This window comes from Mercenaria mercenaria, chromosome 9 (genome assembly GCF_021730395.1).
Source record: "Mercenaria mercenaria strain notata chromosome 9, MADL_Memer_1, whole genome shotgun sequence".
Taxonomy (NCBI): Eukaryota; Metazoa; Mollusca; class Bivalvia; order Venerida; family Veneridae; genus Mercenaria; species Mercenaria mercenaria.
The window spans coordinates 75,364,167-75,389,156 of NC_069369.1; the positions used below are offsets into that span (position 1 = coordinate 75,364,167).

General features: G+C 35.3%; 1 protein-coding gene across 1 annotated transcript; it reads left to right on the top strand.

The window, feature by feature from the left end:
• Positions 1 to 18,796: 18,796 nt before the first annotated feature.
• Positions 18,797 to 23,629, top strand: LOC128559590 (cholecystokinin receptor type A-like). The gene has a single exon (XM_053551732.1). It carries the CDS (start codon positions 19,164 to 19,166, stop codon positions 20,367 to 20,369), a length of 1,206 nt encoding a protein of 401 aa, XP_053407707.1. The 5' UTR covers positions 18,797 to 19,163; the 3' UTR covers positions 20,370 to 23,629.
• Positions 23,630 to 24,990: the final 1,361 nt, after the last annotated feature.

Below are 24,990 nucleotides of genomic sequence, written 5' to 3' on the forward strand. Positions count from 1 at the left end.
TGTCCATAACAGCCTGAAACGGCCGACTTCGATCGGCTAATGTCAGCTGAATAGTCTTGTTTTTTTCGATATTTCCAGCACTTTAGTTGTGTTTTATGCAAGAATAGCGATAACACACGTTTGTTTCGTGAAACAACATCTGCAGAATCCCTTGGGCTATGTTGGTGCACGAGCCGGCTCATGCACTACCAATCCCTTGGGATTCTGCAGATGTTCTTACACAAAAAAACGTGCGTTAACCCTACATTGGCAAACACGGAATACCAAGATATTCTGAATTGTAACTTGAAACGATATAAATGTAAAGTTGCCATCAACTTCCGCTAAAGAGTAAGAATGTAGTTTGTTCCTTCTGACAAATGCAAATTAGTGTGCGTACATGCGTGTGTCAATTGTTACAAACTGCAAACTATGTTTTGTCTTTATTTTATACGTCAAGTAAGGACTCGCGACGCCGACTAAAAGGTGCTTGCCCATTTTCACTTCTTTTAAAACAATCCATCCCAAATTTGTTTCTGGGGTCAAATACCAAATTACAGTCAGTATAACTACGCCCGAATTCGTATTAATCCAAGAAAAATTTAATAAATAACAAAGTTTGGAACACAATAATGGAATATCACCAAAATTTCCCGTAAAACCGTCAGAGATCCAATATAATATGAGCCGCGTCATGAGAAAACTAACATAGTGGCTTTGCGACCAGCATGGATCCAGACCAGCCTGCGCAGTCTAGTCAGGATCCATGCTGTTCGCTAACGGTTTCTCTAATTGCAGTAGGTTTTGAAAGCGAACAGCATGTATCCTGACCAGACTGCGCGGATGCGCAGGCTGGTCTGGATCCATGCTGGTCGCAAAGCCACTGTGTTGGTTTTCTCATGGCGCGGCTCATATGTAATCATTGTGATTAGGTATTACGTAGTATTCGCTTCTCCCCAATTACCCGCATTTGATATCATGAAAAATATATCTTGATCTGTTTTGATCAAATTAATAACAAAGCATCAATGTATTTACTGTAACCAAAATGAGTTTTAAATAAAATGTGAACTGAGATGAATGATTTTGCTATGACAATAGGTTGTTGAAAAGATATTTTTGTGCGGGAAAAGATGAGAAATGGACTGGAAAAAGACCCCCCCCCCCCCGCCCTATAAAATGGGGGTGTACTATTATGAGTGTCCGTTCATTTTGCAAACAAAGACAGCTGCAACACAGACAAAAAATAACTTTTGAGTAAATTGAATTGTCACAGGTATAAAAGATGCGTGTTGCCTTCATTGATAACAAACATGGACTATGGAACGCAACGTCCGATCATGTTCAATCGAGATTATTCATGCACTGAATAAGGTCGAACGTTCGTTGAAATCAAGTCTAGTGTCTCTAATTCTTGAGAAACGACAAGTCAAGCAGGTCACCCTTGAGATGCCACAGCTTCATGGGGTGACCCTGATTCTCTTATGTAGAAAAAACTTAACGTCGTATCAAAAGTCTCAAGCATATAGCATTGACCAAGGTCGAACGTTCGTACATGTCACATCGAGTTTCTCATATAGTTGAAAACGACAAGTCAAGCAACGATAGCATTGACACCTAGGTCGGACGTCGTGTCGTTCGTTGAAATCAAGTCTAGAGTCTCTACTTACTTGAAAAAGCAGGTCACCCTTGAGATGCCACAGCTTCATAGGATGACCCTGATTCTCTTATGTATGAAAAACTTAACGTCGTATCAAAAGTCTCAAGCATATAGCATTGACCAAGGTCGAACGTTCGTACACGTCACATCAAGTGTATCTAATACTTGAAAAACGACAAGTCAAGCAGGTCACCCTTGAGATGCCACAGCTTCCTGGGGTGACTTCTTCTCTAATGTAGTAAAAACGAACACGTATCAATTGTCTCAATGATAGCTTTGACCAAGGTCGAACGTTGGTACAAGTCACATCAAGTGTCTCAAATAATTGAAAACGACAAGTCAAGCAACGACACAGATGTTGTTGAGTAGTTAAGAATAGGAATTTTGATAAAGTTAAAAAGAACGGACAGGCATCAAATCTCTCAATGATAGCACTGACTAAGTCCGAACGTTCGTACAAATCACATCAAGTGTCACTAATACTTGAAAAGAACAAGTCAAGCAGGTCGCTCTTCTTACAGCGCGAAATGAAAAAGGGCGTACATGTTCTCTAATGTGAAAAAGACCGAACAGGCATCAAGTGTCTCAATGATAGCATAGCAATGAACAAGGTTGGACGTTCGTTCAAATCAAGTCATGCCTGTTCGTTCTTTTTACAATTAGAGACTCGTAATGTAGTAATCAAACTGTTCTGTCCAGATTTATAAACAAGCAATATCAACTTCATCAAAATGTTTCCTACTACAACTCAACAGCGTGTGTCGAGACCAAGGGGAATACCCTATTAGTAATACGTTTGTCTTTGACCAACGTGCTTGCTTGACTGAGATATATGAGACAGTACATGTGTTTTGATCTTGTTCAATGGAGACACTTCATGCCTGTTCGTTCTTTTTACAATTAGAGACTCGTAATGTAGTAATCAAACTGTTCTGTCCAGATTTATAAACATGCATTATCAACTTCTTCAAAATTCTATTCTACTACTCAACAAGGTGTATTGAGGCAATGGGGAGACAACTCTGGTTAAGAATTTCATGCCTGTTCGTTCTTTTTACAATTAGAGACTCGTAATGTAGTAATCAAACTGTTCTGTCCAGATTTATAAACATGCAATATCAACTTCATCAAAATGCTTACTACTACTACTCAACAGCGTGTGTCGAGACCAAGGGGAATCCCCTATTAGTAATACGGTTGTCTTTGACCAACGTGCTTGCTTGACTGAGATATATGAGACAGTACATGTGTTTTGATCTTGTTCAATGGAGACACTTCATGCCTGTTCGTTCTTTTTACACATTAGAGAAGATGACTGAGATATATATGAGACACTACATGTGATTTGAACGGATGTCCGATCTTGTGCAGTTCAGACAGTTCATGTCTGTTCGCTCTTTTTACAATTAGAAACTCGTAATGTAGTGATCAAACTGTTCTGTCCGGATTTATAAAACTTGCTATATCAACTTCATCAAAATTCTATTCTAACTACTCAATAGCGACCGTTGAGAGAATGGGGCTATAACTGTTGGTTAGAAAGGTAGTAGAACAGTGTGTCTGACCTACGTTTGAGATGTGGACATGGCATGTAGCAGGCCATTGGTCAGTTTATCAGTTAAGACGATATCATTTGTAGACTGCATGAGAGAGATATGCTTGACTGAGATAAATGAGTCACTGATTTGAACGAACATCCGATCTCGTACAATTGAGACACTTCGTGCTAAGATGATGTGCTTGCTTGACTGAGATATATGAGACACTACATGTGCTTTGAACGAATGTTGGATCTGTCTTGTTCAACGGTGTCATTGAGACACTTCATGCCTGTTCGTTATTTTAACAACTAAAGAAGATGATGTGCTTGCTTGACTATGAGACACTACATGTAATTTGAACGAACGTCCAATCTTGTTCAATTGTGACACTTCATTCCTGTTGTACTTGCTTAACTGAGATATATGAAACACTACCTGTGATTTGAACGATCGTCTGATCTTGTTCAAATGAGTCACTTCATGCCTATCCGTTCTTTTTTACAGTTAGAGAAGATGATGTGCTTGCTTTACTTGTCCTTAAAGGATAAGATATAAGCCAGTTAGTGCTTAGCCGTATGAAATTGTGACAGATCCTCATCACATATCTTTAAGAAAAATAAGACCGACTTATCACTTTAGACAAATTGATCTTGAATAACTTCTCCTAGGCCATACCCAAGGACCAGGCACACAATCATTTTGGTGTTTATGACATTTTTCACATGATCTATTTAAGATTTTTTTCAGGAATCGAAAGGCTTTTACATAAGGCCAAATCTTTAGCCGAATTTATTGTTTCATAACCTTTGATAGAAAATTAGTTGAGTAGCCTTGATTTGAAATTATGACGTAGTGACTTGCAGATGCGAATACATGCTTTCGTTGACCTAGCTTAAAGTGGAGTAACTGTTGTCATTTTAGCAGGGGCCTCAGGAGAATTGGAATAGTGAAAAAAAAACGGTACGGATGGCACATATATTTGAGCATAGTTTTAGATTTTACAGTGTTACCAGAGTATGAAACCGTGTAGCAGTTGATGCTATCATTTGCAGGGAATTTTCTGCTGCGATTTGAAAATTGACAAATTTGGCTTTTTCGTCATCAGATTTCGCGACCGGGAGAGAAAACATTCAGGTCTTGTAAACAGAATACTGGATATTAGACATGTATTGCAGAGGGTTTGTAATGATAGATATACAGTTATGTTAATATTGCAATATCTTTATTTCAGGTGTGTGGTTACAGACTTTTGTGTGAGGTTTTGAAAGTCAAGTAGGCGACTATAGTCTGAGAAGCTCTGAAAACTGTTTATACTGCCTTTGTTTATTGTTAAACACATTTACAGAGCTGTGTGTTTCCGTTTATATCAATTAACCTGTCTGTTTCATATATTCTTCTTTGTTTTACAACTGACAAGATTTAGAACTGCGTAATTACAATCATCTCAATCTATCTGGCGTGTGCACAAAATGGTCTAGGGGAGGTAATCATGACTTCAAAATCTCCCGTTTCAAAGAAGAGTTTCGACATATGTGTAATATAATGTATGTATTCTCCAACCATTTCAAAGGCAAAGCAGGTTTTTTGTTCTTTTGTCCAAAAATCGCTTTTGGTCGGTCTAACATCTTAGGAAATAGTTCTAGCCTCAGTACATCTTACTAAATTATCCAAACAAATAATTAAACAAATATACAGTCCTTAAAGGATGCCGTTTCACTGTTTATTCACTACTTTGCTGTATGTGTAATTCATTTTCTGATATCATTAAATGTATTAAGCGATATCCTTAAGTATAGTGTACTTCAAGGTATCAATAATTACTTTTTAAGATATCATAAAGTGTATTTCCCGATTAAATCGTGCATTGACCATCAGTCAGCTGATAAAAAAACTCTCATCTTGTCTGAAACCTCTTAAATAGGATGAATTTTAACTACACATTTCACATGTACTCACATTAACATATTAACATTTTTATCCGGGTCAGTGTTTACTATATGTAGCCAGCATTGACATGGCAAACCTAGTGTTAATGTTCAGCTGATATGTGGAGTTTATATGTAATATCATTTGCATAGACGTGACAACTCTAACATTCATCAGCTGGAAAGTAATAATGATAATTAGTTTCTACTTGTTCGGTCGTTATGAAACACATTCAATTCAGGTGAGTTTGCGGCATTGAAAACTCGGTCCTCGTGTTGTATGAGAATGCGCAGCCGAGACCCTGGTGGTGCTCGCACACAAGGACTTCAATCTTAGCAGTCGAAAATCGGAGGTCTTATATCTCAACCCCTAATGATAACGTTATAGGTAGTATCAACTATCAATAATTGCGCCATCTGGTAGTTGAACTTGTTATGCATAGACTCTTACCCCCAATTTACACATTTAACATTGACTCAGTCATTTGGTCATAAGGCCAAATTTCATATCAACATTTCATATCCTTTATATCTCAGACGGAACTATAAAATAACTCAAAATTAAATTTTTGCGCTGAAAGTCGTAAACTTACGAATATTTTTCTCAAGTTTAGTTCGAAAACGTAACGTCAAAAGTATACACAGTTGACGTACTATTGTTTTGAAAAAAACTTTAATATCAACACTTAAGTATTTAGGTAGGAAAATGCATTCCACTTGTTAATATTTGTTTTACTGATGCTGGTGAAATGCACCTACTAATCTGCGTTTATAAAATATGAGAACTATGTGTATCGAATACAATGGCATCGAGAAGTTCAATTTGACTCAAGACTGTATCACATTCTGAATTATAATCACATGACGTTGTATCGCATCCAATTTGTCCTGAAAAATTGAAATGTACACTAGTCATTACGTAAAAGACAAGACCACATGAAATAGTTTGTTGCTTTTATAGCTGCGAAACAAAGAAAGCCGAGTATCTTTTTAACTGCAAAATCGGGTTAACAGTGAAGCCATCAAACATAATTAATTTGTTAAAATAGCCTTCCTTAAAACGTATGCAAGTTTTTTTAATCCCCCGCCACGAGTGGTGGGGGTTATAGCAATGGTCTCTGTCCGTCCGCCCGTCTTTCTGTCCTTCCTTCCGTCCTTCCGTCTGTCCGTAACACTTTCGTGTCCGCTCCATATTGGGGTCAACGTTTTTAGCCTTCCATTTTGTGTCCGCTCTGTATCTCCTAAACTTCTTGAAGGATTTTCATGAAACTTTGACCAAATGATCACCTCATCAAGATGATGTGCGGAGCTTATGAGTCAGCCATGTTTGCTCAAGGTCAAGGTCACAACTCAGGGTCAACGGACTGAGCCTTCCATTTTGTGTCCCCTTGAAGGATTCCTATGAATCTTGGGTCAATTGATCACCTCATCAAGATGATATGCAGAACTCATGAGTCAGCCATGCAGGTTCAAGGTCAAGATCACAACTTAGGATCTAATGTTTGAGCCTTCCATTTTGTGTCCACTCTGTATCTCCTAAACCCCTTGAAGGATTTTCATGAAACTTGAGTCAAATAATCACCTCATCAAGACGATGTGCATATTTTATGAGACAGCCATGTCAGTTCAAGGTCAAGGTCACAGCTCAAGGTCAAAGGTTTACCCTTTTACTATCCATAACAGTGGCGGGGGATTTAGCTGTCTATCAGACTGCCTTGTTTTCACTTACGGCGAAGTCTTAACTATGATTACTTCCGTTTGTTTGTTTTGGGTTTAACACCGTTTTTCATTACAGTATTTCAGTTATGTATCGACGGAATAATACTTTCGTTATTGTTAACTAAATTCAACATAGAAGTTTCTCCATTTAAGGATACGCTATGGAGTGGGGGGTGCTTTACTTTAACCTGGTTTTCTTCAACATTTCCAAAGGCAAAACATAATATGTAGCATACCAAAGTCGAAGGAGAAAGATTAAGTTTTTTCTTTTTGTAAGATTTTATGCATCAAAATTCTGTTGATAACGAAATATGTAAAATGCTATTGTTATCTTCAGACAGACTCAACTCTCTCTTAATAAGTACATGTACTTTAAATGAGCCAAAATTTTGTTTGCTGTGTGGCAGTCCCATAAACTAAAAAAGCGTACCACAAATTTTCTATAAATTATCAGAAAAAAAGAGTTACAAAGAAATCAATTATTTTTGGGTCTCCGATTCCTTCCTCACTGAATTAAAAGTAAAATAATTCAAGAACGGGTTAATTTACTAAAGATCTGCGATACACTTGAATAGATCACTCTTCAAAGAAGCAGACTGCACATTTTTATGCAATTTCCTTCAGAAATAAAGGAATCCAATCACTTCAAACACAAACAAAACAGTTGTGAATTTCTATTCTGAGAAACAGACAAAAATGTGTTATATGAACTTTATCCTAAAACTGAACTTCCTTTATTTTTCTGCGAACGAATCAGACTACTTCATTCTTCAATTCCATGTATTATTAAATAGGTCGACAGTTTTAACATTATTATTATTTATTCACAAATAATTAGGCAGCCAGTTAAATTTTTACTTGGTGAAAATCACCAATATTTTTTCCGTTATAGCAAAGCAATTCTCCCTCTAGAACCTTAACTGCTTTAAAACGCCTTAACAGTTTTAAAACTAAACTGCTATTTTTTTATAAAAATCCACTTACTTATTAAAGCACAACTGCAAACACTAACACAGTACAAAATGCCAAATAAGGTATGATGCAACATAATGTCCTTTGATGCGGTTTAACAGAATACAAACGTTGGCATCTATTTTATACTAAAATATGAATAGCATAACAAAAAAACAAAATTGTTCTCAAAATACTCGTATGTTTCTCTTTCCTGATAAGGCACGTATCTGAATCAGCGGTAGGCACCTGGAAATGTACAAACATAGCTAGTTTATTAAACAGCTGCAACACAAAGTTTGATGATTCATACTATGTATCATTATTAGACAAGTGTTCCATGTAGGAAAGGATTTAGGATAACACTTTGTTGGTTACAAATATTTTAAAATAAAAAAAGACCATTTCTGAAATTTCTCGAAATACATTTATGTTGTATTAAGTTACGTTAGTAAAATACTAATAGCTGATAACATGCTCCTATTTGTTCGGATATTTCTGCTTACCTTTAAAGGGGTATAATGGCTTGTTTGCAAAGTGTTTCCTATATGAAGATCAACTATTTTAATTTCTTTATTATTTCCTGTTTCGGAAATAGTATATCATGTAGTTGTCATAAGTTTGAATATCTAACATAATACACATCGCCTTTTTTTGGCAAGTTCAAGTCTTCCGTTGGAATATCCAGTAGTATTTTCCTAACCAGTAGGATGTCTTGTATTGTTCTGCAACATTTTCTTGTTTGTACCCCTTGCAACTTACACATTGGAAGCAATTCATTGTCTTTAGGCACGGTATATTGATATGAGTTTTACCCAGACTATATTAAAGTCAATGAATCATCTTGAGTTTTAAGTGTTGACTTTGGAACCACGGTGGGGGCCAAGGAAAAGGTTATAAACGTAGCATAAACGAGTTTAAATTAACTCTTACAATGCTTAAATTTCCACAAAGACTTGTCCATCTTTCAATTTGGACAGTACCTATAACTGTTAAAGGGGTGCTTTCCAAACAGATATCGACTGAACATCGAACAGTGCTGATCTTGATCAGACTGCATGGATGCGCAGGCTTATCATGATCTGCAGTAGTCGCAAAGGCAGAATTAATCGTGGACAGCATGATTATGGTTAAACAGTGGTGTGTTTGCCACTTTCAGTTACAAGACGGTACCCGACTGTCCTTTAATTGTACATTTGCCCACGTTTGTCTATAGGTTTTACTTTATTGCACGGCCCATCAGGGCCGGGAATATAGAGGTGGTTTTAGAATGTGCAATGGGTTCGGATTTGACAATTTTTTCCCTTCGAGTCATATTTCTGTTAAATTTTCGTTTGACACTCAGAAAGTGAATATTCTAACGTGTAATCGCAACAATAATGGAATTAATATTATTTAATTTTGTTCCTTCTGGTTTATATTTTGCAATATTTGCAGAATTTGCATAATATTGAATCGGATTTGATCAAATTCAGCCTTTCAAGTTATTCGCGCTGGGCCATTCGCGCATGCGCTTTAAAATTATGTCATTCTTACTGTACATACGCCCAATGTCAATAAAATGAGCATTTTCATTTTTGTGCTGTCCCAAGCTTTCAGTTTTTAATGTTTACTAGACAAGATGTTGTTTGGGACAGACCATGACTAGAGGTATGGGTACACAGCACTTTTTACCAAATCAGGAATGAATTTTATTGAAAAATTTGACAACATATACACAAGAAATGTATGTTTTTCGTTGTCCTGGCCGCGGGTTTTAATAATATGAAGTATAAATAATTGTAAGAAAGTTCTTTAGGTAAGAGTTTTCTTTTTGGATTAAGAAAAACATAAGCTGAAAACCTAAAATTATGTACTCTAATAGTTAAATCTAGATATTAGGTTCACACTATGTAATTAACGTATGTCCCTGAATCTCCGGTAAGATACGTTAACAATTTTTTTCATCATCAGTCTTGTATGAATTAACGTCATTATAGCACAAAATATACATATATGGCATTTGCAGTGATCAAACTATATGTTCAAGGTAGATATAAGGATCGTAAGTTTATATTTAAAACAGCAGAACTCCATAAATCTCAAACTCTAAATTGTTGCGATCATTTTGTGTAAGATACGTTAATCTTAAAGGTGATAAATAAACAAAATGAGTACGAGTAGCATATTTTAGGACAACGTATCTCAATGTCCACTATATAACGGCAATATACAGTGCATAAAGTGTATAAGCAACGACTGGCCTTATCTTTATAATGAAATTTAGAAACATTGGTAAGATACGTTAATTTAAGATACGTTAATGTGATTACTTGGAATTAATTTTCTTCATTGTAAAATCCAATGTTTGGACTCGTAAACTGCACCTGCGCATAAATACTGTTATATACATCCGGCGGAACCATGTGCATATGTATGGCAACCAAAGTTTTTAAGCGGGACGATTTAAATTTTTGATACAATATAACGGTGATGAGATAAACACACAACTACCAAGGTAAGTAAGTATTTTAGAATTATTATAAATGTATTTTATGACACAATATTATTTATTCTTTATTAAAACGGCATTGTTGATAAAAAAGAAATGTCTTTCAGTACAGAAAATGTAAACAAACACGTTTAACGTATCTTACATAAAGTTAACGTATATTACACATTGTATGCTATGTGTAGGGCATAACCTGTAGAATATAGAAATGTATGTTTAAGTAAATGTGTGTCTGTTTCATCAATAAAGGATTAAAGTTACATATAAATCTAAGAGTAAATATTTTAAATCAGTATTTGGCCCAGAGTTAATGCTGTTATATTTAACGTATCTTACAATATTGTTAACGTATCTTACCGTGTTTTCAGAACTTCGTCATGGACAAGACTAGAGCTGAATACCAAAAGGAGTATAGAGAAAGAAAGAAGAAAAATGATAGTACATACCTTGAAAAAGAACGGAGACGGGCCAAATCGTATAGAACTCCAATAGATGCTGTAAGCAAACATAAACAAAATCTAATAAGAGAAAGAAACAGGCAATATGTAAGAAATTTTAGGGCCAAAAGGCGAGTACAAAATGAGCAAAATGAACTGTCTAATAACCAAGTAATACAACCGGAACTTTCAACAAATGAAGATCAGCCAGAACAATCAGGAGCAGTATCCAGTTCTTCGAACATTACAAGTACTAGTGAAAGTTCAACACAGCAGCCCTTAGTTGTTAAAATGAACTTTGAGCCAAATAGACGACAAACTTCTAAGAGATCAAAAGCACTGAGAGCTGCATCATACAAAGTGAACAAGCTTACATTAGAGTTAAAGAGAATCGCCCGAGAGAACGAAAGGCTGAGAAAGAGAAACTACAGACTTTCAAAGAAGTGCCAGTCCACACCTGTTACAAAGATAAAGGGTAGTGTAAGTCCAAATAAAGCACAATGCAGTACACCAAGATCCAAGACCAAATTAGAACTGAGAAATGCTGGAATGAGTCCTACTAAAGTTCCGAAGAAGATGAAGAAAAAGCTAGAAATGGCTAACGCTATGATTGAAGAGGTCAGAGAGGCCAAACGATCTAATAAAACACAGAAATCAAAAATGGTTCTTGCGAATATAATCAGCGGCAAGATCATGAATAAGTACAGATGTATAGGAACTTTAAGTGGTGAGACAGGAATAGCCAGAAAAAGTCTACAAAAAGCCTATACAAAACGTGTCATAATAAAACCCAGAAATAGGCTGAGAGAACACAAAGAAAAAATGCAGACACTTGTAACTGAATTCTTGGAGCGAGATGATGTCAGTGTTAGCATGCCTGGAAAGAAAGACTACAAGAAGACTGAAGGAAGTAAAAAGCAAACACGTGTATTAAATGATTATATGTCGAATTTGTATGAAAAATTCAAATCTGAAAATCCGCATGTAAAGATATCTAAGTCCGTTTTCTGCCGACTTAGACCAGATAACATTCTTTTGACAAAGTTGATATCCAGAAATACGTGTCTTTGTAGCAAACACCAAAACATGGCCATGAAGCTAAAATCTCTCAGAGCAACAGGGATAGAAGTGTCTGCTAATCCTGAAACAGTCAGCAAAAGTGTGTCACTAGAAGAAATGGCTTCTCTTTTGAAGAATGGTCTAAAAGCTGGTGAAAATATTGAATTTGAGGAATGGAAAAGAGTTGATGTTGACGGCAAAAAGAAAATGAAAGTGGTGAAAGTGACAATGACAAAGGAAGAATATGAAGCCTACATGACCACACAGTACGATGAATTCCTGCAACATGTAGAGAGAGTTAAATCACAATATAATGCCATCAGACAGCTGAAAGAAAATCTTCCAGAAAATGAAGTTATTGTCCATATGGACTTTGCTGAAAATTTTACTTGTAGTAACGCTGATGAAATTCAGAGCGCTTATTGGAATAGCACAGCCGTAACGCTACACCCAGTAGTAGTGTATCACAGAAATGGGCAGGATATAGAACACAAGTGCTTGGTCTATGTATCAGAAGTCACTAATCATAATTCCGTGGCAGTTTACACAATTTTGAAGAAATTAATCCCTGAATTAAAGGCGACCTTTCCAAATACCAGCATGATACACTACTGGACTGACAGTCCATCATCACAATACAGAAACAAGTATATGTTTGATATTGTCCTGCACCACTCAGAACTGTTTGGTGTAGATGCCAGATGGAACTACTTTGAATCTGGTCATGGCAAGGGGCCATGCGATGGCATAGGTGGAACTGCAAAACGACAAGCAGGAGAAGCTTGTAAACAAGGAAAAGTGATAATTCAAGATGCACAGGATTTCTACAGATGGGCAACTAGCCAGAAGAAGAGCATAGAGTATGTGTACTACTCTACAGATGAATACGAGACAGCATCAAAGGAGCTTAATGAAAGAAACCCGAAACCTGTGTACGGTAGTATGAAGTTACATGCTGTATTTCCAATTGAAGGAAAGCTGTATACCGGAATACTTTCCTGTTACTGCAATAAATGCCTGACTGGGATACCATGTGGTCAGTGGAAAATAAGCACTAGCAGTAGCACCGGAAACGCACTGGGGTCTGAAGTTAATGGTGAACTCGTAAAAGATAAGAGCAAAAGGGCTGCACAAGAAGTGGATGATTTCCAAGTGAATCAAGTTCAGAATAAGAAAATGAGAGGTACTGAGAAAAGAAGTAAATTAAGACAAATGCCAAAGGTTAACAATTACGTTTTAGTGAAATATGATGAGGAGATATATCCTGGTAAAATTCTAGAAGTTGATGAGAACGAGGAGGATGCCAGAGTATCTTTCATGGAAGAAAGTAAGGGTAAAGGTTGTCTCAAGTTGTTTAAGTGGCCTGCTAAACCTGATGAAATATGGGTTGATTTGGAACAATTTGTTTGCGTCATAGAGGAGCCACTACCATGTGGTAAGACGAAGAGGCAATTCAAGCTTCATGACACAGACTACAGCTACTTAAAAATCGAATGATACGGGTTATTAACACATAATGAACAACAGAGTACAACTCTGTATCAAGTTTTCATTCATGAGGCATGATGATAAACGTGTAAGATACGTTAACATTTGTATTGTTTAACAATGTAAAAATGATGCTATAAAATAATGATTCTACACAAGCGTTTCAAAGTATGATAACAGTGAGTATAATACAATATGTTTGTAGCTGAAACTGACAAACGTTTTAATGAAGTGTAGAAGGTATTGTTACTTCTAAAGTAAGTGTAAGATACGTTAACTAGTTTGTATTTGTTTGCAATGTTTTGTTAAGTGGTCATGTTTAGACTTCTTACATGTTTAACCTCTGATTTTATATCACACCAAGGCAAGTCAGCCATTTTCACTTGTTGTTTCTTTCAAAAAAGTTATTTTGCACAATACATTTACCCAAGGTAAGATACGTTAAATGGTATGACAAGTATAATAAAGGAAATACAGATTAATCGGTAAATACAATAATAGTAGATTGTCTCCCTATAAATGAAACATAGATTTACTGTTGTAACGACAATGTTAACTTGGAAGGAACGTCATTTCTTACTAATACTGCACAAATGATGGAGGACAAATAATTATCTTATTTAATTTTATTTGTTTTTAACTCTCCATATTGTAATCAACTTCTTTAAAACCAAAGAGATACGGGAAAATATACCATAATAAGTTTACCATGTCTTTCCTAAACACAACTGAGTAATGTGTGCCAACACGGTCACCTGTATTATAATTTGAACGTGAATGATAAGATATTTAACGTATCTTACAGTGTAAATTATAGATGTTTTTTGCAGATACTGCCGCGTTACATTGATCGCTCATACTGTGTACCCATATGCGTTTTTTCAATGTTCAAATGTTCATGTTTCGATCTGTTGCAATAAAATTTGGGAAAACTCAAATTGCTTTTTACTCAGTTTTAAAACCGAAATTGTCCTTTTAATTGACATTGGGCGATAAAGTGTAGTCAGTGTAACGTCCTTTTTTATTAAAATATTTTGAAGGTGATTTTGTCAAGAACAAGGTAAGTTGTTACCAACAATATTGTTTTTGATAACAATGCATTTTGAGTGCCAGTTCACATGCGTTGATCTAAATTTTAGAATAAACCAAACTCATAGCGAGTCACCCGAAGTGATGACCTATTTACACTATCAATAGGAAACATAAATAAATATCATGCTTTAGAAGACTTTTTTGCTTAGTTACGCATTTTAATAGGTTCATATAGGTGAGTTGCAGTCAAAGTATCATTTTTAATGTGCATAAATGTGAAGTTTTTGAAGACAGAATAATGTAAACAATAGACCACGTGATTTTTGGCGCGATTTTACTACACATACATGTACATATGCTACTTTTGGCAGGTGGCGCTGCGAAGGTTTTTCCAATTATTAAATGAAGCTATTTATAAACATATCCCAATGTCTGAAACAGTTACTGAAACATTAGGCATTTTAATTTATCAATCTGAGACCGCGTCAGAACTTTTGACTCGGTGTCTTGGAGAGAATTTTCTCTTGTACATACTTCCTGATAACAAGAGGCGCGAGGCAGTATGAAGAGATAGATAGTCGAAATAATCCGATGTGTCAGCTTGTCTAAAGAGATAACAGGTCTAGGATTTTGTATGTTCTGTAAAATCATAGAAAGAAAAATCTTTGAAATCATGGATGGTCCATATATGTACAGAACAGTATATATTTTAAAACGAAGAAATCCTAGAATAGACCATGTGACTTACGGCGCGAATTTACTACACATGTATATATGTTACACTCGGCAGGTGGCGCTGTTCAAGGTTTTTCCAATTATTAAAGCAAACTGTTAAACATAATCCAATGTCCTGCACAAGGGGGCATTTCGTCTTATTATAAGGTCCAATGATAGTCCAGATAATGGGCGATTTGAGACCTGGTGAAAAATTTTGACTCGCTGTCTTCTGGTACATACATGTACTTCCTGATGATAAATAACAACCACTACTTTTCTGCTAGTTGTGATTACAAGACGAAAATTGTGTTTTGGACTCTTGTAAGTGTATGAATGTATTGAATGACAATTCAATGCTTTTGACATAAAATTAAAGTGATAAAGATTTATATAGGCCCTAGATTATGACACTAACACATTTTTCAGGTTTTTCTGCATGAGTGACAGCAGCTATAATTGCATATTTTGTGCTACATTTATTTGATTTATTTGAAGATATCCCCAGTTTTTAACAACTGCCCTGACCTCCCAGTTATGATCAGAAGTTAATTGTTGAATGTTGGGAGTATTTCCGTAAATGTAGATATGGATTTATAGGGAGATTACGCACCCACTCGATGAAAAATGTAATTTTAGTCCCATTCAAATACACTTAGGTGCTTTCACATTGAAAAACAGTGTATAATTTCCAATCTGCACACTTTCCCGTCTTAAAAATCATATAGTATTTAAGATACCCTGTATGACTACAATTTAGGTATACATGTATGTAAGGCCAAAAAATGTTTCCAGTAACATGCTAAAAACAAATAGGTAGGTAGCTGGTCAGTAATTAAAAAAAAATCTGGATTTTATTATCAAGTGGGACCTTTCGGAAACTATTTTTGTGTACAAAAATACGAATAAGGGTGTTATTCCTTTAGAGCATCAGTAACAGGGATATAAACTAGCTATTTTTATTTAGGGCCCAGACTGTCAAAAACAAATGTTTAACATTAGGTATATGGGCATTTTCTCCAACAATTTAGGGTCCCAGCCCAAAATCTAGGAACCATGGGCTACTGGGCCCGTGCTAGGGGTGTAACAATATGCTAGACTCACGATACAATATGTATCGTGATACAGATGCAACGATATGGTACATATCGCGATACGAATTGAGTATCGTAAGTAAGCATTTATGTGACAAAATAAAAATTAATCAATGTCTTTACTCTTGGAATGATACATTTCTTTAGTTACTATCTTTAACACTGATTGTATGAAAGAAATCATGCAATATTTCTAGTTTTCACTTATCGTTTCTGTATTGTGAAACAGACCTATGATTCGATACGCGTATCGCCAAGCTGATGTATCATGATAAAATGAATTTCGAAATAATAGGCCTATGATACGATATGCGTATCGCCAAACTGATGTATCATGATAAAATGAATTCCGATGTATGTTACACCCTTAGCCCCTGCTGATTTTTCCTTGAGTAAGTTGATTTTTAACATCACTTGCTATGTTTAAAACATAAAAAGTGCAGTTTTTCAACTTTATGTTAAAACATTAAATTAAAAAAAAAAACTCCGAGGCAATGAAAAAGAATTAGGGTCCGGAATTAAGGGTAGGTCGGGATACCGAAAACAAACTTTTTTTCTAACCTAATTAGTATTTGTTTGTGACAATGCTTGTTTTAAATATTAAAGGAGGATTTTAATTAATATTTTTGAGAGAATTTCAGCAGGCTCAATAGAAAAAAGGTGGTAAATCAGCTTAAAACAGAGTTGACTTGGTAGAAAATTTGAATGATTACTAATATCCCCATTACCATTTTCTTCACATTTTCATGCTCCCTTTCAGCTTTAAAAACCGCAAATCGAACATTTATCTTAAGTGATATTGCTAGGATATTGCAGTTCCACTGGTCAGATAGCTCAATTGGCAGAGCAACCCAAAATTGAGGAAATTACGTAGGGTAATTTGTGTTTTGGGGAGGTTCCAGGTTCGAATCCTGGTCTGGCTATGCAAACTGTCGCGTTGTGAAGTTAACTTTTTCCAGTTTTTTATAGAAGATCTACAGGTAAAATATAAAAATGCATTTTATTTACTTATACTGCTGTAATACTGTATTGACCTTGAAATAAATTTATTCCCCACTATTTTGTTTACTCTTGGGGGCATATTTGTACTCTTTGTTTTTTTTTAACCTCTTGTGATCACTCGATGTCCGGCGTCTGTCGTCTGTTGACATTTAGCTTGTGTATGCGATAGAGGCTTTATTTTTCAACTGATCTTCATGAAATTTTGTCAGAATTATTATCTTGATGAAATCTAGGCCAAGTTCGAAAATGGTTTTTCTGGGGTCAAAAACTAGGACACTATGTCAAATCAAAGAAAAGCCTTGTGTATGTGATAGAGGCTGTATTTTGCAATTGATCTTCATAAAATTAAGTCAGAATGATTGCCTTGATGAAATCTATGTCAGTTTGAATATGGGTCATCTGGGGCCAAAATGTAGGTCATAGGTCAAATCAAAGAAAAACCTTGTGTATGCGATAGAGACAGTATTTTTCAATTGATTTTCATGAAATTTGGTCAGAATTATTGCCTTGATAAAATCTAGGTCAAGTTTGAATATGGGTCAAACACTTTGTTTTTTGGGCCGTGCGACCATCTATTTGCTGCATCTTGCAGCAATGTTTTACTTGTTTATATTGTGTAGATATGTTTATGTGTACACATCAATGCATACACTGCTACGGGGTTGGGTTGAAATGGAACTGCGTTCTCGGAACCCGAAATTTTCTGTTAGATATTAATCTGCGTTTTTCAGATTCCCTAGTGAGAATTAAATGCCGTTTGACTAATTAAACAGATCAAACGCAATGTATCATTTCACCATATATAGTCTGTAATATCCTTACACTACCTTTCTCAAGTTAATCAAGATGATTCCTCACAATATTACCCTATGCTCGCCTTAGTTTGATATGGAAAGTACATAATGTTTAACATTTTGCAAACATCTTTCCCGCACTGTTTTATGGTAGCCAGCTTTTCTGTACTCTCAGTACTTTGATTACATATAAACTAAAAGCTCTCACGCGGTTATTCATATTTTTGCATACATTGAATTAGCTCCAATTATCATACTGTCTCTGAAATCATTTTACCTTTAATTTCTGTAGCTATAACTAAAAACTCTGCAGCGGTTATTCATACTTTTTGGCATACATTGAATATTGAATTAGCTCCCTTTATCGTACTGTTTCTTAAATAGCAATTTTTTTTTTGTATAAACATGCGTTGCTTAAGGCACTAAACTTATGAAACAAAATAATTTTCTTTTTTGATTTTTGAAACGATATTCTAATGTACAAATATAAATTAAAAAAAAGGATAGATTTCCCGGAATACATCCAAACACCGCCAAAGAGTCATGCATATATCGATGCAATAATTATTCTTATAATTTTATTCTTAAAATACCTGCCATTTTTAATTTATTTTTGCCCACATAGATGTACCTAGCTAGTTATAGATTGTGCTGGCGCGGATGGGGGTGGTGGTTGTTTGCGGGGCGAAGATGCGGTGTAATGGTATAATAATTTTCAACTAACTCTTGGTTACGTTCTATGCTTGTATAAATATTTGTAATCTGTAAAGTTTTGTTATTCAAGTTTATGACGATAATTATAAAAAAAAAATAGAAAATAAACATTCAGTTCCGGGTTCACTCCGGATATATCGTAAATCATGCTTGTAAATTATTCATTTTGTAAACACTAATCTCATGTTATGAAAAATCTTGATAAGATAACATATGGTGACACATGGTCGCATCTAAAATGCTAAAGATTTGTGTATTGAATACAACATTATTAACGACTAGCAAAACCTAATAGCTGGAATTTATGTATCCGGATTGCTATAGTCTATTTTGATCACATTTTGGTACGTGTGCAATCAGTCGTAAATTTAGCTGCTCGTCCTTGTAAAATATAAGTAGGCTATTGACTGGAGGTGGATTACATAACCCATCACAAGTCATTTTGTTGGAGTAAAGGATAGTGTCTTGCTCTGTTCATATGTAATAAGAATAAAAATGGCAGTTTTTAATTCGATAAAAAAAAGAAAATAGTGCCGCATGTGTGAAGTACATACATTCTAAACATGGATAAGGAACAACTAAATACATCCGGCCTGAGAGAGGAGCTGAACAAAAACATGGCACATACTGTACTTCCGGTTACTATTTTCATTGGGATGGAACAAGTTTTCGGATTCTTTGGAAACATTTTAATTCTGATAGTGTACTCTGGACGGTATAAGCGTACTAATTTTCGTTACTTCGTGATAACAATGGCTACACTGGACTTCACAAGTTGCTGCACAACACTTCCAGGAGAAATATTTTCACAGTTAAACTGGTATGATTACAAATACGAATGGATTTGTAAAGTTAAATCTTACTTCAATGTTTTCACTGCATGGGGTTCAGCGTCCATTCTGCTCATATTAGCAATTGACAGATACCGGAAAATATGCCGACCTCTCAAGTGGCAAATTCAGCCTGCACATGCTTTGAAATTGTGTTGCTGTGCATTGATTTTGTCCATACTTGTTTCTGTTCCTGTCCTTTTTCTTTGGGGCGAACAGGAATACATTTACGAAAACAATGGATGGAACGTTACCGTCTCTGTTTGCGAAAAGTCTGGAAAATACGCACACACTATATATCCTCTTGTTTATATTGGAAGCGTCTATTTTATTCCGGTAGGTTCTATGATATTTGTTGCCGGGACGTTGAACTTTTTGACAGCGCAGAAATTTTTCGGTCATAAGTTGATAGTAGCACAAGAAGTTAAGAAATATTCTTCACCAGCAGAAACTTCAATTAATTCTACGTTGGATACACACGTAAAGACAGATAGTTCGTCTGTAGAACCCTGTAGTGCAACAGTACAAACTAACATGGACTCGTCTGATGATTCGGATGCAAAATATGACAATAACGACCATTCCAAAGTAATCCATCATGAAAAAACAAGACTAAAGCATGTAAAACAGCCAGGATTGTACCGGAAGCGGAAAACAATTATAATGTTGGTGCTGACGTCAGTGTTCGTGGTTACCATGGCAGTTTATGTAATTCTCGTAAGTCTGGTGGCACAACCTGGCGGTATTCTAAATGAAATGTCAAATTCAACAAAAGTGATCTTTTTCTTTTTCTTACGTTTATATTTTATCAACTGTGTTGTAAATCCGATCCTATACGGATTTATGGACCCAAGATTTCGTTCCGGACTGTTGTCGTACGTACATAAAAAGCATAAAGATATGTGGGGCAAACCGAACGTGTCCCAGAGTTCACATTGAAACATGTAACTTACACCTGTTCCAAACGACATGTAAAGTTCGAAATCTCGTGCATGTATATAATAATCCTGTAACATTTAATGACGTGCGTTATGTTTTGTTAATGCAGCTATATAAACTTTCGGTTTATATAAGGATTACACGTTTTCTTATTTTTTCATAAATACTATTTTTGCAAATTGTATATTTAAGGTCGGACACTTGGACAGAAGTTTTCATACTGTAGGGCCGAAACTATGGAACCAACTACCAGTAGAAGTGAGAAATTCTGATTCGGTAGACACTTTTAAGAAAAGGCTCAAAACACTGTTTTTTAAAAGGTTTGAATCATGGTTATGATCATTTCTCTGTTGGTGGCCTGAATATGGTAGAGACGCTGAGTATACTCTACTATGTAGTGTGATCGACGTATGCTTTATACGCAATGTTGTAATTTTGTTGTACAGAAATTTTGTCAAATATGTCGTGTTTCATTGTTTGATACCATTTTGTATATAATTCATCATGATTTTTCGTTTTTAATTTAATGTACAACGCCAGTGAATATATTATGTGTAAAATTAGGCGTTTAATCAAATAAAGCAGTTTCAGTTTCACTACCATCCATTGAAATCTCAAAAATCAAATACTGTGAAAGTTCACATATTATTCTTATATTTATTTTAGTTAAGTTAACTGCAAAAACTGTATACAAGCAAAACCAACAACAAATATTTTTTTGTTATTAATGTTCCATTGAAATCATTGATACACTAAAGGAGAGTTGCTGATTTTTAAAGCATGTTTAAAAGTACTTTGAAATGAGCTAGAGAACTTCTGCCATAACGTGGATACGAGTATATAATATCACATACCTTGAGAACTTCGTCATATCTTGGAGAACTAATGAAATATAACCATGAATTCCGCCATAACTTAGAGAACTAATGTCACCTATCCTTTAAAACTTCTTTCATGTCTATATAAAATAACACGGAGAACTTTTGTCATTTAATGGATAACTCGATGCCACATAACTGGGCGAACTTATAATGTCACATACCCAATACCTCGGGGAACTTATGTCACATATCCTGAAAAACGTCTACCATACGTCAAAACATAAGAGAAACGTTTGATATCGCTATTCTTTCAAAAAAGAAACAAACAAAAATACGACATAAGGACTTAATGCTTAGTTTTTATATTTGCTGACTTTTTCTTTTTATTTACTATCTTTAAATATTCATAATTGCATAGCAAAATACTTGTATTCAATGATTTGAAACTTTATCTTCCTCCACAATCAAAGCTGGAAAGTCGTCATATGACCTATAATTGTGCCGGTGCGATGTTAAACTCAACAAAATTACGAACAAACTGACGCAGTACTATGGAACGCCGCATCTGCCTAATGTCGGGACATTTCATGTTCTCATGTCAGAGCGTGATGTTAACTTGTCAAAACTGTGTCTTACTATATTAACTAGCCAAGTTATCTTGTCAGTACGTTGTATTAACTCTTTTTATGTTAAAAGCTATGTTATCAAGTCAAGTTGTGATATTAACTTGTCCAAATAGTGTCTTATTATGTTAACTAGTCATGTTATCATGTCAAAGTATGATATTGTTTGCAGTGTGTTATTATGTTAAAAAGCTCTGCTATCTTGTTAAAGTATCGTGTGATCTTTCTACAGAGCATATTATTGTAGGATAACGAGGTTATTTTCATGTTATAACGTCTGCAGAATCTCGAGGGATTGGTTGGTGCCGGAGCCCTTAGGGTGAGCGTACCAACGTATCCCGAGGGATTCTGAAGATGTTATAACACGAAATGAACATGCTCTAAAACACTCCGAAAAGTGACAAGAACAGCAGTTTTATTCTCGAATATGCAAAACTGCAAGGTAATGATGATCATTACGAAATAAAAGAGCATATCAATGTTTCTATTCACTGACTCCAGACACCGTATATCGTAAATTGTGCTTTTGAAGTTAGAGTCTGAGAGTTGCAGATATCCGTTGTGGAAGAATTCTGTCTTGGACAGCGGAAGTTTTCCTAATAGAACGTTCGGAAATTCTTGGATTGTAACATGAACCATTTAAGTGATTTTTTACAGGAAAACAGCAAATCGAAGTTTCGATTGTTTACAAAAACTGTGTTCAATCCGGATATACTTTTTTTGTAAAATCTAAAGATAGAAACTTTATTCAATTTGCTGATAAGATAACGCGTGATGATATATTGGCGTTTCTGAAATTATAAAGATATAATTATAGTGTGTCTCAAAATATCTAATACTGTTTCGAACCTAGATCATGTACTGGTAAATTATTATAACTCGTCCGCTAGGCGCTTGAATGTATAACCCATTCACAGAACTCTAACGATGGGCTGAGGTCCGGCAAGTGTGGCGGCCATTCTGTTCGCGTTTTTAGTGTGATTAGATTGTCGACAAATTTCTCTCCCAACCAGTTTGGAGCTTGCATGGCTGTTTAGGGCGCGTGTACAGTCTTGTTAATAGCATGTGTTATCAATATTACTGTCTCATCTTAGAACTGGTACAAATTTAGATTTATTCAGATTCGAATACCTTTCACTCGTTTACATTAGCAGCTTCTCCATTTCTATTTTTCATAGAAAAATAGAAAATTTAAATCATTCCTTGACTGTGAGGTAAATGCTGTACAAACTGACATCTTATTGTCGTTATATGGCATTTCTATATATAATATACTTAATTTTTACCTCGACTTTTCAAAGAAAAAGTGGAGCTTTTGCACTCGCCCCGGCGTCGGCGTCGGCGTTGCCGTTAGTTAATGATTTTGATCAAGTCATATGTCACTGTTACTGTTGAAACTTAAAATAGTTATTTATTATCAAAGTCTACAACTGGAGAAACTATCTCCATAACTTTTATTTGAATTTTGACAAAGTTATGCCCCTTTTAACTTAGAATGTTTTGGTTGAAGTTTTTGATAAATCCAAATATTATTGACAGAGTTATGTTCCTTTTAACTTATACTTTTTTTTGAAAGTTTTATAAGGTTTTTACCGGCAAAGCTCTAATTCAGAGTCAAACACTTAGAAAAGTCGAGCGAGCTGTCTTTCGGACCGCTCTTGTTAATATCCCCGATCTGTAAGCAGGTTAATTTCAGAGAAGAATGAATGTCGGAATGTTTAAGCAAAAATGGCAAATATTTTTTCAGTTTAAATTCTGATTTTCGTCAAAATTGTTGAAATATTAAGTACAATAAATTAAAGATAATGTTTGCGTATGTTTTTTAAAACCTTGCTTGTTACTTTTATTACCTTGTAATAATGGGGACTGATAGCGGTTATTTTGCACATTTTTGACACTGTTCACAGTAAACAGGTTTCGTTGGAAGAAAGGAGACTTTAATTGCAGCATTAAAATGTCGTACGATCTGGAGGTCAGTGCTTATTATGTTATAAAATTAATGGTGGAAGGAACTAATTAATCTATTGGGATATAAATATAAAATAAATATATTGCTTTTCATGAAAAAGAAAGCGTGTTTTAAACCAACACTGGCCATAGCTTTATCAGAACGTTGTTTGACCGGTGAATTTTATGCCGAACAGATGGAGAAATATGACCGACTGTATGAATTTCCGGTCTTGTATGTATAATTAAAAAAAACTTCTATCCATTATATAACGAATTGGATGAAAACGATGGGTGCACCTGGAGTGCAAACGTCTCCGTTTCTTAGCACATGTGTCCATTTATCTGTGAGATGTGCCGTTTATTCAAACACTTCTGCACAGTTTTACCCGTTATCATTAAAATGGTCGAAAACCTAACGCATTAAAATGGTCGAAAACCTAACGCAACGCAGTTTCGAGTGGGTCGCTACGTAACGCAATCAAGTGGATACCGTTCTGTGTCTTACTTGCCTAGCCTTATCATTCGTATAAAATGTCGTCCATGATCTACATTAACGTCATATTTACCACTAATGCACACCTAATTTCATGTGAATTTACTAATAGTTGTTTTCCTTCTAAAATCAACTTTGAGTGTCCGCAAAAATATATGTCTAATGTTAAGCGAACACAAAAGATGTAAAAGTGCAATACATTAGAAATGGCGGGATCAGTACAAACGTGCAGGCTGATCTTGTTCTGCATTGGTCACAAAGGCAGAATCACTTGCTGCCAGCATGTTAAAGGTTAATTAAATATTGCTTAAAGGCGTACGCATTTGGGTGAAATTCCATTTTCAATGGCAGATAACTCTTTTCAATACTTGTGACCTATGACTTTTATTGCATATCTTTGTTTCTTAGATGATTGTCCTTCAATATCTAAAGTTTGTAAAAATTCTATTGTTGGGAAAATATTCTCTCATCTCATATACAGAGACTCTAGCGTTCGCCTTTAATCAAGGCAATTCAAATATCGATTTTATTTAAAACATGGTTTATGGGTCCCCGCTAAATTTCAGAGATCGACGTAAATGTACGGAAGATAACTATAAAATCTACAAGATTATCAATGTTTCAAATAAGGCTTTCAGGAGTCGCGTGTAGTACAGAAAGTTTGATATGGGGGTAAATGTGGTACAAACTGACATCTTATTGTCGTTGTGTGGCATTTCTATATTAACATTTGA